The sequence below is a fragment of the Dipodomys merriami genome, unplaced genomic scaffold (assembly GCF_024711535.1).
Source record: "Dipodomys merriami isolate MVZ:Mamm:240054 unplaced genomic scaffold, mDipMer1.0.p SCAF_1, whole genome shotgun sequence".
Taxonomy (NCBI): domain Eukaryota; kingdom Metazoa; phylum Chordata; class Mammalia; order Rodentia; family Heteromyidae; genus Dipodomys; species Dipodomys merriami.
Window position 1 is genome coordinate 47,129,888 of NW_027202270.1, and position 15,681 is coordinate 47,145,568.

Below are 15,681 nucleotides of genomic sequence, written 5' to 3' on the forward strand. Positions count from 1 at the left end.
CTCCCTGCCACCCACCCTCCCGCCAGAGTTTTAGAGTTTGTTTTTTAACATAACATCTTGTACATCTCATTGTGGCAATGGGTCCACCTGTATCCCTATTTAAACAATTCATTTTTTTCCCCTTCCCCTCCACAAATTATACCAACATCAAACACAGTGATTTATAACAGGGGTTATAAATACGTTAGAAACAATAGAAAGAAAGAAAAACCACTTGTGTCCTTATCTTGGCGTTCATTTGCCTAACAGCAACTTATCTGACCTTTTCTGCTTGTCTCAGACATAGACTAGTTATTGCAAATAAGGGAAACCATGGGACTATGTTTCTTTGGGCCTGGCTTACTTCACTTAGTATAATATTTTCCAAGTCTTTCCATTTCCTAACAAATGGAGCAATGTCATTCTTTCTGATGGAGACATAGAATTCCATTGTGTATATATACCACATTTTCTTGATCCATTCATCTACTGAGGGGCATCTGGGTTGGTTCCATAGCTTAGCTATGGTAAATAATGCTGCAATAAACATAGTTGTGCTGGTAGCTTTGCTATGGTCTTGTTTGTGATCATTTGGGTAAATGCCCAAAATTGGGATTGCTAGGTTCTAGGGGGGCTCTATGTGAAGTCTTTTGAGGAACCTTCATACTACTTTCCAAAGTGGTTGAACAAGTTTACACTCCCACTAATAGTGCAGTAGGGTTCCCTTCTGTCCACATCCCCTCCAGCATCTGTTGTTATTAGAGTTAGTGTAGAGATTTTTTTTTTTGGTGGGGGGTCCAGTCATGGGGCCTGAACTCTGGGCCTGGGCGCTGTCCCTCAGCTCTTCAGCTCAAGGCTAGTGCTCTACTACTTGAGCCACAGCACCACTTCTGGCTTTTTTCTTTTTGCTTATGTGGTGCTGAGGAATTGAACCCAGGGCCTCATGCATGCAAGGCAAGCGCTCTACCACTGAGCCACCTTCCCAGCCCAGTGTAGAGATTTTTTAACCAGTAATTTATTCCTAATCTGGATGTTAGATGTCTTTCAACAAAAGAACACAATCTCCATTAGGTTGTGATAATTCATATATCTTGCTCAGTGTTTCTTTACATTTCAGTTGAAGACATGATCATTACCAAATCCACTGGATGCCCTTATGGGTATTGCTCTTCTGGGGGCTAATTTATCTTTCATTTATAAATAACAAAAGTTACAGTGCTGGAGGGGTAGAGTGCTGGACTTTGTGTGAGGTTCAGTCAGGACTTCAGCTGGAGAAACAAAGCCAGTAGGAGACCATACAGGGATTTATTGCGCATGGGATTAGTTTACTTGATTGGAATTAGTTTACTTGATTGAGGGCTGGCTAGGCCAGCCCCAAATCTGCAGGGCAGACTGTCAGGCAAGGCAGCTGTCAGGAAAGGCAGTCTAGATGCTACTGCATGACTGAGCTTGCTCTCCTCAGGGGGTATTTCTTCTTCAGAAACCCAGTTCAACTCAACTCAGAAAGCATTTCAACAGATTAAATCAGGCTGTCAGGCCCAGCCAGATTATCAAGAATATTTTTTCTTGCTTCAAATCAATTGTAGATTTCAGTCACATCTACTAAGTGATTTTGTAGCTATACCTAGATTAGTGTTTGAATCACTGTGCGCCAGGACACAGCCAGGTTGACACCTGAAACTGACTATCTCTGGTGTTTCTGTTGTGAGAATTCTGGTTCCAGCAGTTCATGTGTTGTCTTTGGAGCTGTATTCAGCTGGCTGGATATTTGTCTTCCTTATCACCTACCTTCTCTTTCGAAAATAAGTTAACTCATAACTTACTGCTATATCCAGGCAGCTTTTCAAACTCTGCAGAACCAAACATTGTTTTCTCTTTCTTCCTTCAGTTTTTACAAGAAGAGTGTTTTCTCATCTGTGTTATTTGTCTTGCCAGAATGGAACATTCCTATTGTTTTCTTTATTCGCTAAAGTTACAGATCAGCTTGGCACCCATTCCAGCAGGAGCTTCAGTTCCAAAGACAATAGTTGCAAAATTGGATGCCGCTTTCTTGGCTGGTAGTTGTTGTCATTGTTTTTTGTCTCCCTAACTTGGAGAAATGCCATATTGAAGGTTTGATAGGAGTAATGCAGAATAAGTAGTCTAATTGCTTCTCCGTGCTTTGTGCTGCTTCTTTAAAAGAGTTCCCTTCAGCTTCCAGAACATTCTCTTTCAAGTTGCTGCCCTTTCATGTTGGATTTCCAACGTTACAAAATTCCTTTGTCCTTATCTGAAGAGAAACATTTATCAAATTTCATTCCTTTCACATTAGAAAATGGTGAAAAATGATTAGGAAGTTGCTACAAGGTGTCCTTCACTAATAAACTAGACCAGTGTATTGAATTGCTTATTATTAACATATAAATGTCTTATATTTCTCTCAAATTTTTCCTAATTTCCTAGTCTCCTATCTTCTGTCCTTTTACATTCTAGAGAAAGGTATTTCTGATTTTCAAAGAACTAGATAAGTAAGAGGTTAAATAGTGCTAATAGGAACCCCTGGCTATAAGTGCTGTGATCTAGCTGTAGCCTATTATCTATGATTAATAGAAATGGCCTTTTTCTTCTTCTTAGTATTTTAATGTATGATAACATAGTCATGTGAAAATAATTTGCAAGTGTAAATTGGAACCTGAGTGCTAAGAGGCCTAATCATGTCCACACTTCAAAATATTAACCATGAAATGAAATAGGGTTGAGTCTGTTATCTGGATTAGGGGAGAGCATCAAATATGACCTGTAAGTATATAATAATTAAAACCAAATCTTATATGTCATCTCATCACAATCCTTATCCTGATTATTTATTTTTTGTGTGGCAAGTCACCTTGGACTTAGTGGTTTAAGACAAGAACAGCTATTTAATAAGGTCTCCCAGTGTCTATGGATCAGAGATTTGGGACAGTGTTGGCTGCTTGGTCCCAGTTCCATGAAGCTGTAGTTATGTGGTCAGGCTGCCTCTTTGTAGGGAATCCTACGGGCTGCCTGGTAGCATGGAGACCTCAGAGTAGCGAGGATACTCACAGATGCTTGGACTTCAACTCTGAGTAGTGAAGTGAAGCAAGGGGAAGTTGTATCACCTTTACATAGCCTTGGATGCCATATCACTTCATATCTCCCTTACTTGGATGGCTATGGATGAGGCACTACCCCATCCCCACTACATTCAGGCTTAGAGTACTGGATTTTTTGTTAGTTGAGTGGTAAGATTTTACAACTATGGGATAGATGATGCTACTAAAGACATTCTGGGGGAGGAAAAATGGAACAATCTGCCCTTTCTACTCTCTGCCATGATAATTAAAATCACTCACATACAAAATACTGTCTGTCATACTTACAAGAGCCTCATCCCCTTGAAGCATCAGGCCCAGGCTCAAAGTCATAGCCTTCATCTTCTAAATCAGCTCTGATTCTAAGTGAGGCTCCTCACAGCCAGTTCCATGGGAATAGTTTCTTAACACTATTCTCAATCTGAGATCTATGAGCAAAAAAGAAAAATTAGCAAAAATACAACAGGGAGATACATGTTCTACAGCCTTGATCCAAAGAGGGAAACAGGGAAGAGGGCAAATTGCCCATAGCGATTCAAGAATCTAGCTAGACACGTGTCACTAGGGCTCTGTGCTCTTTTACAGTTTTCTATGACTCTTGGTTCTATCTTTGGGTTCTTGGTTGCTCTTTAAGTCACTCTTTCTTTTCTTGTCAAAAAGAGCTGGTGTTGGCAGCTCAGTAGCATCTTTACACTGCTCCTACACTCAGCTTTGAAGATTTTCAGCTCAGGTATCATTTTACTTTGTATTTTATTTTCCTTTTAGTCTAATCTATCAATAATATAAATACAAATATATAAGAAATTGTGCAGAAAGACACCAGTGGCTTATACCTATAATACTGCTACTTGTGAGGTTGAGAATCAAGGTTCAAAGCCAGCCCAGGCACACAAATCTGAGAGACAGGTATCTCCAAACAACTAACCAAAAGCCAGAAGTGGAGATGTTCCCCAACTGGTAGTGCACCAGCCCAATGAAAGAGGAGAAGGCTGAGGAAGAAGAGAGGAAGGGGGAGGCAAGAGGCAATTTAGGTGGGGGTAGGGGGGAGGGGAGGGGGAGATGTAGTTGTGGAGATGGAAGGGAAGGGATGGTAGGGGAAAAACAAAGGAGGAAGCAACAATGCTTGATAAGAAATGTACTCGTTACCTTGTTGTGTAATTTTAACCCCTCTGTACAGTATTTTCACAATAAAAAACTTGCTAAAAAAATCTGGAGATTTTCTGTAAATTTTACTGGGTGCACTCCATGGGACAATATCCATGTCACAAATGCTTTGAGTTCCTCAGGCTCCTGGGATGGCTGGGAATGGGAGTGGGGGGGAATAATACTTAGGCGCTGGCATTTAACAAGTAGATCTGCAAGGCAAGTCACTTAGAAAGCTTTAGGTTTTGTTTCTTCCTGAAGTCTTACTAAAGGATCTTACAGCTCCCTCTTAGATTTGGTTTAATAGCTTATTTTGTCAAAGGTAATACAAAGCATGAAGTGGTAAGGCAGAATCCAAATGGGAGGATCCACAACAATGCCCTGGGTTATGAAAAAATAAAGAGCATGGGAAGGCTAATTGAGGCAAGGTTACCGTTGTAATGCATATGCAATTTCTAAACATCTGTACTGTAGGGTGTGTAAAGGGGCATGGTAGAAAATAAGTCTTGAAAAGGGCCATTTGGATGTAGAGATAGAAACTTGAATGTTAAATACCTGGATACAACCAGGTGCCAGTGACTCACGCCTGTAATCCTAGCTACTCCGGAGGCTGAGATCTGGGGATCACGGTTCAAACCCAGCCCAGGCAGGAAAGTCTGTGAGACTCTTATCTTCAATTAACCACCAGAAAACCAGAAGTGGTGCTGGGGCGCAAGTAGTAGAGTATTCACCTTGAGCTGAAGAGCTCAGGGACAACACCCAGGCCTAAAGTTCAAGCCCCACAACCAAAAAAACAAAACACAAAAAACAAACAAACATGGAACCTGGATACATCATAAACACTTGCAGGTTTTTTGAAAGTGCTTGTGTGTTCCTTGTAGCAATATGAAGGATAAAGTAGGCGTGAGATGAGAGACTCAGAGATGGAGAGGAGTTTGTTTCAATAGGAGAGGCAAGAAGGCAACACTCAAGGGGACCTACTTGTACACAGTGGAAGCTGAGGAGGTGAAATTTACAAAATAGAATGTTTGATAGATTTAGATATGAGCTAAGAGTTAAATGTCTTGATAATAATCTCACCCATCATACCATTGAAAGTTTATAATGTGGCAGACATGTTCAGAGCTTTTGTTGAATGTACCCTTTGTCTACATGCTAGGGGTGAAGGTGGGAGGGGAGGTGTTCAGATGTGTTCACTCAGACAGCACTGGGGAAGTTTCACAATGAATCTGAGGGATGCGGGGAAATAAGCTAGAGGGCGTAAAATCAATTTTGAGTAATTACTGAGCTGCTTACACTCAACTGAGCAGTTGGACAGCAAGACTAAGAGTCAAAGTTTCCATGGACATCAGCTTAAGGTGAGAGTGTTGAAGTGTATTTACTCAGCATACACATGGAGTGTGTTCATTTAGTGCCATTGTGTTTGTGAGGTGAGAGCTAGGAATGGGAGAGGAGTGACCGTGTCATGGTAATGGCAAAGAACAGTAGGAGAGAGAAGTAGAAAGAGAAACACCGTGAACCTAGGGTTCAGAGAAGTTTGAGGTAAAAGAATGGGTCTATAAGGTGGTAGAAAATAAATGATGCATAGGCTGACTTTTGGATCTGGCTAGAGAAGGGGGTAGGAGGTAGTAGGAACTCTGTGTGAGTCAGCTCTGGGCTCCGGGCCTTGTGGGGTAGGTAGTAAAGATTGGCAGGCCAGAGAGGACCTAGGCTGGAGGGGCCAGTGGGTCCAGAAGTGCTGAGAGATGTAGTACTCAGAGGAGCTGAAGTCAGAACACAAGTTACAATACAGTAAAATATTTACCACTAAAAGCTTACCCAGTCTCACTTTGTGTTTGATAATTGAGAAGGCTTTTTGTTTGTTTGGCAGTATCTCAAGTATACAAAAACAGCAATTAATTAGATGTAATTTTTGTACTTCTAGCTAATAGAATGTTTGGGAACAGAAATAGAATTGTGTTGGCTTCTGTTGTGTCTAGTGAGGCCTGGGTACTGAGGTGGTGAGCCCCTGGGTGACCAGGTATAGCTGGAGTCAGGCACATACTATATTGTACAGGTGGAAGAGAGGGATGAGTACAGAGTGTCCAAGGAAAGGAAAGTTGTCCAAAGGACATGCTGAAATCCATATTCTGGGAGAAGTTAATGTAGTGATAGAAGAAACTGGTAGATCACTCAGAGAGTGGGTAGCATTTGAACATGAGACTAAATTGTGCCCAATATTTCTTAGGGTCGCATTCTTCTTTTGTTTGGTAGGATGTTAGACACACATGCTTCCCATTTCTGACATAGCGCATGCCCTCCACAGCAAATTCATCTGTTGATTGTCTGGTATTCTCCTTCCTATCCTCCTCTCTGTTCTGGAGTCAGGGGTAAGTTGACATGTCTGAGATGTTGGACCAGGATGGTGACACTTCATATTTCTAGAGAGGAATACAGCTGGAATCATTAGCGAGAGTGCTCTGCAGATTTTCCACCTTGCCACCCTTGCCTCCTGGCTGCTGCTATGCAACCTTGCATTACACATCTTTGCTCACTGGGCACCAGAACCTTCCAGCGAGCTAAACTCCTCCTTTGTCATGTCTGTCAGAGCCTGTCTTCTTCTCTGTGGCAATCTGAGCTTGGGTTCATTTCAGTAATGGCTTTTCATAAATAACATGTTTAAAGAATGTGTCTACTGCTTTGCATGAAGATTTTTTTTTTAATTTTACTACTTCCAATTGTGACTTGAGGTATTTGTGGGATTGTGGATTTAACTTGGTGACATCTAGAAAGGAGGTTGTTTCTCTGAGAATTACTCAATTTTGCAACCAACCCTTTCTTTCCCCCTTCCACCACAGAAAATAGGGATTAAATTCATTGCATTTAATTCACTGGGCTTTACTGAGTATACACATTTTTAATGGAACCAAAGCAAAACAATAGTAATGCAGTTCGAATTCCAAGAGTAAATAACCTCCCTTTTTAATCATTATAGTGAAGTGAAAATATACCTCTATGAGTGAAGTTTCTACTTTCCAAAGTATTTTGTAGCTCTTAACTCTTAAGGCTGTTTTTCACACTATGGTAAAATAGGTGCCTTGACTTTAAAAGGTAAAAGTTGTTTCTTCATCCTTACAAACTCCCTACAAGGATATGACTTTGTAAAACAATTTCTTGTCTCTTCACTAGAAGTCAATATCACATAAATAAATATACTACTAGACCTTTGCTTCAAAATTTTTTATTCCTAGGCGCAAGCCAGGGGCATATTCTTAGAGACTAACTTGGATTCTTATTCTTTTTATATTAGACGTTTCTCTTCCATAGATTTTAAATGTTTCCAATCTTACTTAATTTCCTCAGCATTTACACTTGTTAGTGTAACTAATATCTGTTGCTTAAAGGCCCATCCCTCATTTCTTTCACAGTTAAGGGCTATCATCCTAGACATTTTGTTTTATCTCTCTCCCTCAGCAAATAAACCTAGGGTCCTAAAATAAAATAGAAATAGAAAAGGATGGCCATTTTATTGTTCATAGTTGGATCCTGCTTGTGGAAATGAAACTGACAAATCTTGCAAATATATAGAGCCAGAGGGAAAGAGGGCGTGAACTATATTTCACAGTATAAAGCTAGTCTCTTTTTTCATGCAATGTCTTGAAGAATACTAACTCATCAACTAATTAAATTCATCTACAGCTTTATTAGGAGTAGTTTTATTTTGTTTTTATCCATAATTTTACTTCTTTTTCTCACTTGTTAGTTAATAGTATATTTTATAATGGGACTTAAATTCTTCCTTTTAAATGTTTTCATTAAACAGTGCCCTTCGCTGTAATTAGTATTGCCAAGAAAATAATTATTTTTATTGTCTATGTCAACAGAAAATTATTTTCTGTTCTGTTACCCATTTCTTTGAAGTCTTAAAAATGAGCAATCTGTTCTGAAAACCCTTAAGTGCATTTCAGCAATTTTTCAAAGACTTTGCCAGCATCTCTAAGCACTATTAAAATCACCATCATTAGAATAGGTTTCACAGCAGCTCAAAACCCAACTGGAAATAATAGCTTAGGCAAAGCACAAAAGTGGTTGCACTGTTTCAAAGGTAAGCTGGTTAAAAACATTTTTTCAAAAAAAGTTAGACCTAACAGTTTGCAATGGTGAGTGACTTTTTATTTCCTTTTAAGGTTTACTCTGTTGGAATTCAAAACTTCCAGACAAAATAGTCATAGTAACTTTTCCAGGTTCTCAAGGCAGTGCCTCCCAACTCCAGCCTATCGCCCAAAGCATGTGTCGTTTATGGATTCACATTGATCTGACGTATATTCAGTGTTGTTGGTATTTTCCTTGGGTCAAATGTCATGCCTATGATTTGACTACATAATTTCTATTATAAAAATTACCTTTTTTGTATGGACTTTTGGAGTTTTCACAGGACATACTTTATAAATAATCATTCAGTGGCATGAGGAAAATGGGTATCTGAAGGCTTTGCTTTGTACTTTTATGTTGCCTCATAGCTGCATGATTTCAGGGCATTTTCTGGGCCATCATCTCCTCTGTAAAAGGAAGTGCTGAATATGTCATCTCTATTTACCATGAGTTTATCTGAATCAGTGGCCACCGGCCATTATGTTCATTTATTGTTCATCTACTGCAGGGCTTTGTTTGATTATGTCTCAGTAGCTCTTCTGTTATTCTATCCTTTTAAAAATTTTGGTTTTTCAACCATGAAGACATTTGGAAAGCATTCCCTGTGGGTTAGATCAAGCTTAGAAAGTACTACTACTTCTACTACTGCTACTACTACTTTATTATTATTATTATTATTATTATTATTATTATTATAACAATAACAATATTTTTAGAACTCTCAAACATGTGACAAGTGTATTAGGAATAGACTGATGCTATTTTGTTTTGTCCAAGTAGGTTGAGCAGAATCCTGGGAATGCAAGCATGATGTCAGGTTCTGAAAAAGAGCAAGGTGGCAACAGAAGGGTATTTGCTGTGTGGATGTAGGTCTTAGATCGCATACGTCTAGTCTAGCATGCTTCATTAGGTTTTCTGATTACCCTGCCTCTGCTCAGTCAGCAGGAAGTTGCTTCCTTATGTTTCCTTAGGCAAATTTGAAGACATTCACATGGCCTTTGTGTGTGTGTGTGTGTATGTGTATGTGTATGTAGATACTAGTACAGTTGTTAATTAAGTAAAAGTGAAAAACAAACTTGATCATTAAAGCTTTGAGTGTGGTGTTCTTTCAAAATGTTTTGTTCTGTATGTGTTAGAGAAATATGTTTTGGAAAGAGGGTGAGTGTGGGAGTCCAGAGGCTGTGTAGGCTTTTTGGATCTTCTAGTTAACCCTGAATAACCACTTTGGTTATTTCAGGGAAGTATGTGTGTGCTATGTTACTAAATTATAGCATGACTAGTGAGCACTGTGCACACTTGACCAGTGAAGAATGGTATGTTTTGTTTGGATTCAGGTGAGACGAGTTCCTGGGTCAAGTGGTCACCTACATAAAACGGAAGACGGTGATTGGGAGTGGAGTGACGACGAGATGGATGAGAAAAGTGAAGAGGGGAAAGCAGCTGCTTCTCAAGAAAAGGTCACTGGCTTTGGTGACTATCAGCCAAGCTGTGTGTATTGTCCTCCCACTGTACTTTTGAGAATATTAATAGACATGTAATTGTTTTACAGTCACGAAGAGTAAAAGAAGAAAACCCACAGGTAAGCAGTGACTACTTATGTATATGTGTATATGTAGATATCTATTCCTATGTTTATTTTTCACTAGTTTATTCTTCACTGTGGTATCAGTGTCTGACCCATCAGCAAAAGAGACTTTGAGATCTCATGAAGGAGAAAATAAAAGGAAAACTATAGACTTTATAAGTTCTGATTCTGTCTTATTTACTATGGATGAGTCAAATCAGGTCAAATGACTGTATTCTCTGAGCCTCTTCTTCCCTCCATCAGATTGAGATGATCAGAGTACTTAAAAGGTGCCACATATTTTGTAAAGTATACTCCTTGGAGGCCTTGGCACTGACTAGATAATAATTACTCTTAATTCATAGTAGTACTGTCATTTAGAAAATATAGTAAGCATACACTTAAAATTGCTGCTGGGTTTTTAATTTACAATAATGCTTCTAAAATGAGCAGAAACTTCAGGTTGAAATCATTAGTCTTGATGTTTAAATCTCGATGTTTAAATCTCCTGGGTACTTGGAGGCAAGGAGCATTCATTTAATAGCTTCCCTTTGAGAACTGGTCATCTTTTGATTAAGAGATCATTTTTTTTTTACTTATTCCATCTGATTAATTATTTTAATGCCTAATGATGAGTATAGCTCACTAATTCTCCTAGAGGAAATTTGAGCATGTTTAAGTAGCTCTAGATATTTTATACCCCTGGTAATTAATGTGTACCTTGATAAAGCCTCATTATAGAAAACAGAAACCTGGAACTACACATAATATTCATCCCATTTTTTTAAGTTAGCAGACATTTCCTTTTGTTCAGCTGAATAAATCTTCTTACCATCGTGTTTTAAGTAATGGTAGCCAGCTGAGATTGGCAGGAGGTCCACAACAGAAACACAAGTCACTCTCTTCCCTGGACTTCCTTCCGTATACACAGTTAGACTTTTCCTGAGATGTTCAGTGCACCTGCTGCCCAGTGGTAGCTTTCCTTCAGAACTATCTTACTTCCTCCTATTTCTTATATGAACTACTGTTTTCATCTCAAGCGTGAAATCTAAGCTTGGTTTAAGAACATATTCCTCTCTGGAGGAGCACTCTGTTCAACTATTGGAGTGAGATATATTGACTGCACAGATAAGCTGATGTTTTTGAATGATCTTACCAGATGTCATGAACTTTGCCCTCTCTTTACCTTCTTTTCTCCTTTTTTTTTTCTAGAGTGAAATACAGAGTCCTGGTTTCATTTATTTCTAAGAGTAGCTCTCATTAAAAGTGTGAGTTCTGCTTTGAAGTAAAACAAAAGAAGATGCTTCAAGTAGCACCATCAGCTCAAAAACATTCATTATTGGTTCACTACAGGATATTTTCATTGAAAATACTATATTTTCCCTTGGTAACAGACTGCTGAGTGCCAGTCTTTCTTCTTAAGGATTTGTTGAGACAGTATCTTACTAGGTGCTTGATGAAATTGCTCTCATCACCAATGCATTTTGGAGATAATGGTAGGAACTGTTAGCAAGAATGATTTCTACATAGGTTGGAGAGGGAAAAATGTAAGGCATGCTGTCATTTGATACTCAAACATCACTATCCATCTTCTTGACTGGCATTTGTCAATTGTAGACACTTCCCTGCCTCTGAACTCACTTGATTTCCCAGTAGCCTAGGTCTGATCCCACACTGGTGTTTTCTTAAGAAAATATATAGATAGTTTTTTTTTATTATTCCTTAAAGAGTAAATGTATTTGCATGCAAGTATCTCCTCCACAGTTTAGGGATAACTTACTTCCCTAGCTCTATTGCACAGCTTCTCACAACAACTTTCTTATACCATTTCCTTGTGATGTGCTAGATTTCCATAGCCTGAGCTGTTATAAAGTGTTATAATAAAGGTGCTGTGTCCTTCCAGCTTTTTAGTTAATTAAATCAGTCCTTTGAATTGCCAACAACCCCAAATTGTTTCCTGTAAGCAAAGCATAAAGTATTTTATTTTCTATAATAAAGGGAATTAAAATGTGTTAAGTGTATAAGTATTTCAAAAATGTATATTATGTGTGCTTGCTCTGCACTGTTTAGTAAGTATGGGGATGAGTACCTTGGGATAAAAACAGTGTGGTCCCATCCTTGTAGGCTTCACATTGCAACAGGAGTGGAAGTAAGTTGTGTGGTCTGTTACAGTGGAATAGGAGCCAAAGGAATAAAAATAGAATGGTTAAAGCAGGAAAATGTAGGAAAATGTAACTTCAGATAGCTTGGCTATGATGGGCCTTATAGTCCATACAGATCTGAAAAGGCAGAAGAGATCAAAGTGAATGAAAATAGAAACTACTTTCTTCCTGTTGCCTGCCTTTGTCCCCTGACTTTTTCCACAGAAGTTGTCAAGCTGCAGTGTTTTCTTCTGTCTCTTTTCCTGCTCACTCCAATATAAATATGAAAGTAAAGATTTTGAGTGCATCCTTTAAAAACATGAAAGGCATTATAAAAAACTATACATGTTTTGCAACTTGCTTTATTGACTTGAAAATCTATTAGAGTGCAGACCTTCTTATCTATCTATCTATCTATCTATCTATCTATCTATCTATCTATCTATCTATCTATCTATCTATCTATTTATCAATTGTGGGATTTTAACTCTGGGCCTGGGCGCTGTCCTTGAGCTCCTCAGCAGGTGAACATTCTACCACTTGAGTCATAGCGCCACTTCCAGTTTTCTAGCTGTTAATTGGCAATAAGAGTCTCAGGGACTTTCCCATGTGGGCTGGCTTTGAACGATGATCCTCAGATCTCAGCCTCTTAAGTAGCTAGGATTTACAGGTGTGAGCCACTGGCACCTGGCCTTTCTGTTTATTTTTAAAAATTATATTCTGTATCATTAAGTAGTTGTACTAAGGGGTAGTTTCAACATGTTGACTTATGAGACAATATTTCTTGATCAACATCACTCTTACTTCCCTCATCCTTCCAAACCACACCTATCCTCACAGTTTTCCTAGTGCCTATTTATTTTTAATTGCTATGTAATATTACATTGAGATGGTTTTTACTTAACCATTTTCTTCTTGGCAATGAGGGTGTTGTTACAAACATCATTCCATTAACTCTCTTTCATTTTGGAAGCACATACACAAGTATAGTATAGATATTGGAATTGTGATTACTTTGGTGGACATGTCTGCTTATTTTGAGTTTTCAGAGTTGCTGTCAATAACTGTACCAATGTACCTTACCTTTAAATATCTTCACCAGTAAAAATGCTTATCTGTGCCAAATGGTACATTTAGATGCCAGAAGAGTATTATTATGATGAGCTCTCCCAGTAGTATTTGTCATGCATGTAAAATACAATTTAGTCATTTTATGACTAAGCTGCTAGAAAAATAAGGTAGTGTTTTATTCATGTTGTATCTCCTTTATATCTAATAGGTCCTGTATACATATTAGTTGGTAACATGAATATCTCTGCACAGAAATAAAACCATTAAACAGGTAGTATATAACAGGCATAAACTCTTTTTTTTTTTGGCCATTCCTTGGGCTTGAACTCAGGGCCTGGCCACTCTCCCTGAGCTTCTTTTGCTCAAGGTTAGCACTCTACCACTTGATAGGCATACACTGAGGAAGCTGGAGTGGGAACAAAGGACTAGAAGATGTTATATAATTGGGGTAAGGTTCACAGAAGCGATCTTGGTTAGTAACATATTAAGATTGGTAAGGTGCCACAATAAATGAGGTGTGTTTTAGGAATGTTTTACTTGTGAGTCACTATGTCAACCTCCTGGGATACCTGGGGTAGAATCTTCAGATGTTAGAACATTGGCTGGAGGAGACAGAGAAAGCCAAAGTAGGGTAGTCTTTAGAGAGACAATGGAAAAACATGTTTATCTTGGGCGACATTTGGAAGTCTACCTAAATCTAGGAGCCTTTCCAGCATAAACTGGAAGGTGTGAGGTTACATCATTTATCTTGTGATTCATAGCCAGGTATATTGGAAAAGGGGTTCTGTGCTCCTAATTTGATATTTAAAAAAAATCACTTACTACTAATTAATAATTTGTGATAAGTAAATACTCATCCTTATTACTACTCCAGAAGAGACTAAAGCTTAATAATAATATTATTATTGATAAAGATAATTACTTCTACATGGAATTAGAAAACAATAGACAAAAAGAGAGGAATACCTACTCTCTAGGACTTTCCATTTCTGTGGGGATTTAGAATATGAGGATATGCCTCCTTAGTTACTATCTCTTAATATGCATCTCCCAAGGAAGCTTGGCTTTTTTACTCATGGCTGGCACTCTGTTTCTTTAGCCACACCTCTCATCTGGCATTTTACTGGCTAACTAGAGATAGAGTCTAGTATAGTTTTCTACCTGGGCTTGGCTTTGAACCAATCATCTTCAAAGGTCTCAGCCACCTAAGTAGTTAGGATTATAGGCATGAGCTGCTGATACCAGGCTTAGATATCTTTGTATCTAAAATTGTTGAACTATATTATTCCAATGTTGGTCTTTTGGGGGATTTTTTCAGATTATTATATATGTGTGTATATATATATATATATATATATTTATATAATTTTTTTGGTACTGATACTGGGGCTTGAGCTTAGAGCCTTGATGGTGCCCCACCATTTGAGCCATACCTCTATATCTGCTTTTCTGGTGGTTAATTGGAGATAGGAGTCTCATGAACTTTCCTGCTTAGACTGGCTTTATATTGTAATCCTCAGATCTTGGCCTCCTGAGTGATTAGAATTACAGATCTTAGCTGCTGGCTCCCAGCTAAGTAATTGATTTTTTGATTCTAGAGATTAATTTGGTTTTATCTTTAAATTTAGTTTCCTGTGCTTTTATTTTAACCAAGAAGGGCAGTCACTAAGGCCTCTATTAAAGTAAGGCCTCACTTAAGCAGCACGAAAATGAATGATTCACCGCTCTTGTCTCCATATGGGAAGAAGGGAAAGCTTTAGATACACAACACCTACACTCACTTACAGATTTTAATATATTAGTATGGGTTGATGTCCAGGCAACTCTGCTCACATGATTCTGACTCACGGCTAACACAGGGAACTACTGACTAGGAGTAGTACATAATAGCTCTTAATCTGGAAGTGCAGTGTAGAATTCAGGAAGGTTGTGTCAGAATTCCTTAAGATTTTAATTTTCTGTCTATCAGAAACTTGGAAGGAAGGGAGAAAGGGTTTTTCATAAACTTCTTGATAAAAATCCTTCTTGTGTGGTTGAAGTGCAGCAGTGCTGACACAATAGCTGTTGAGCTTTGTTCCCAAGATTCATTGGTTAATCATAAAAGTCTTTCTTTTCTTTTTTTTTTTTTTTTATTTTTTATTTATTTATTTTTTATTTTTTTTTTAATAAATGTTAATATCTATTTTTATTGTAAAGATATTGTACAGAGTGGTTACAGTTACATGAGTAAAGTAATAAGTCCATTTCCTATGGTGCATTGTTACCCCCTCCTTTGTTTTTTTTTTTTTTTTTTTTTTTAATTTTAAATTGTATTTTATTTTATTTGAGAACATACTGTACAAAGGGGCTACAATTACATGGGCAGGATAATGGATACATTTCTTACCAAGCATTGCAGCCTCCTCCTTTGTTTACCCTTCACTTCCCTTCCCCGCCTCCCCCCTCCCCCCACCCAATTTTACCCCCCTCCCCCCCCCCAATTATACCCCCCTCCCCCCCCCCCCACACCGGCATTGTAATGCTGGTTTTGACATGACATTTTGTACTTCTCATTGTTGCA

At 38.4% G+C, this 15,681-nt stretch overlaps 1 protein-coding gene across 3 annotated transcripts in view; it reads left to right on the forward strand.

Annotated features, from left to right (window-relative positions):
• Positions 1–15,681, forward strand: part of Stk39 (serine/threonine kinase 39) — a 274,272-nt gene that overhangs the window by 146,792 nt on the left and 111,799 nt on the right. For all 3 annotated transcript variants that reach the window (XM_070021570.1, XM_070021579.1, XM_070021587.1), the window contains exons 11-12: positions 9,680–9,802; positions 9,895–9,924. In XM_070021570.1, the coding sequence (XP_069877671.1) occupies positions 9,680–9,802; positions 9,895–9,924 (153 nt within the window). The remainder of the gene's footprint in view (positions 1–9,679; positions 9,803–9,894; positions 9,925–15,681) is intronic.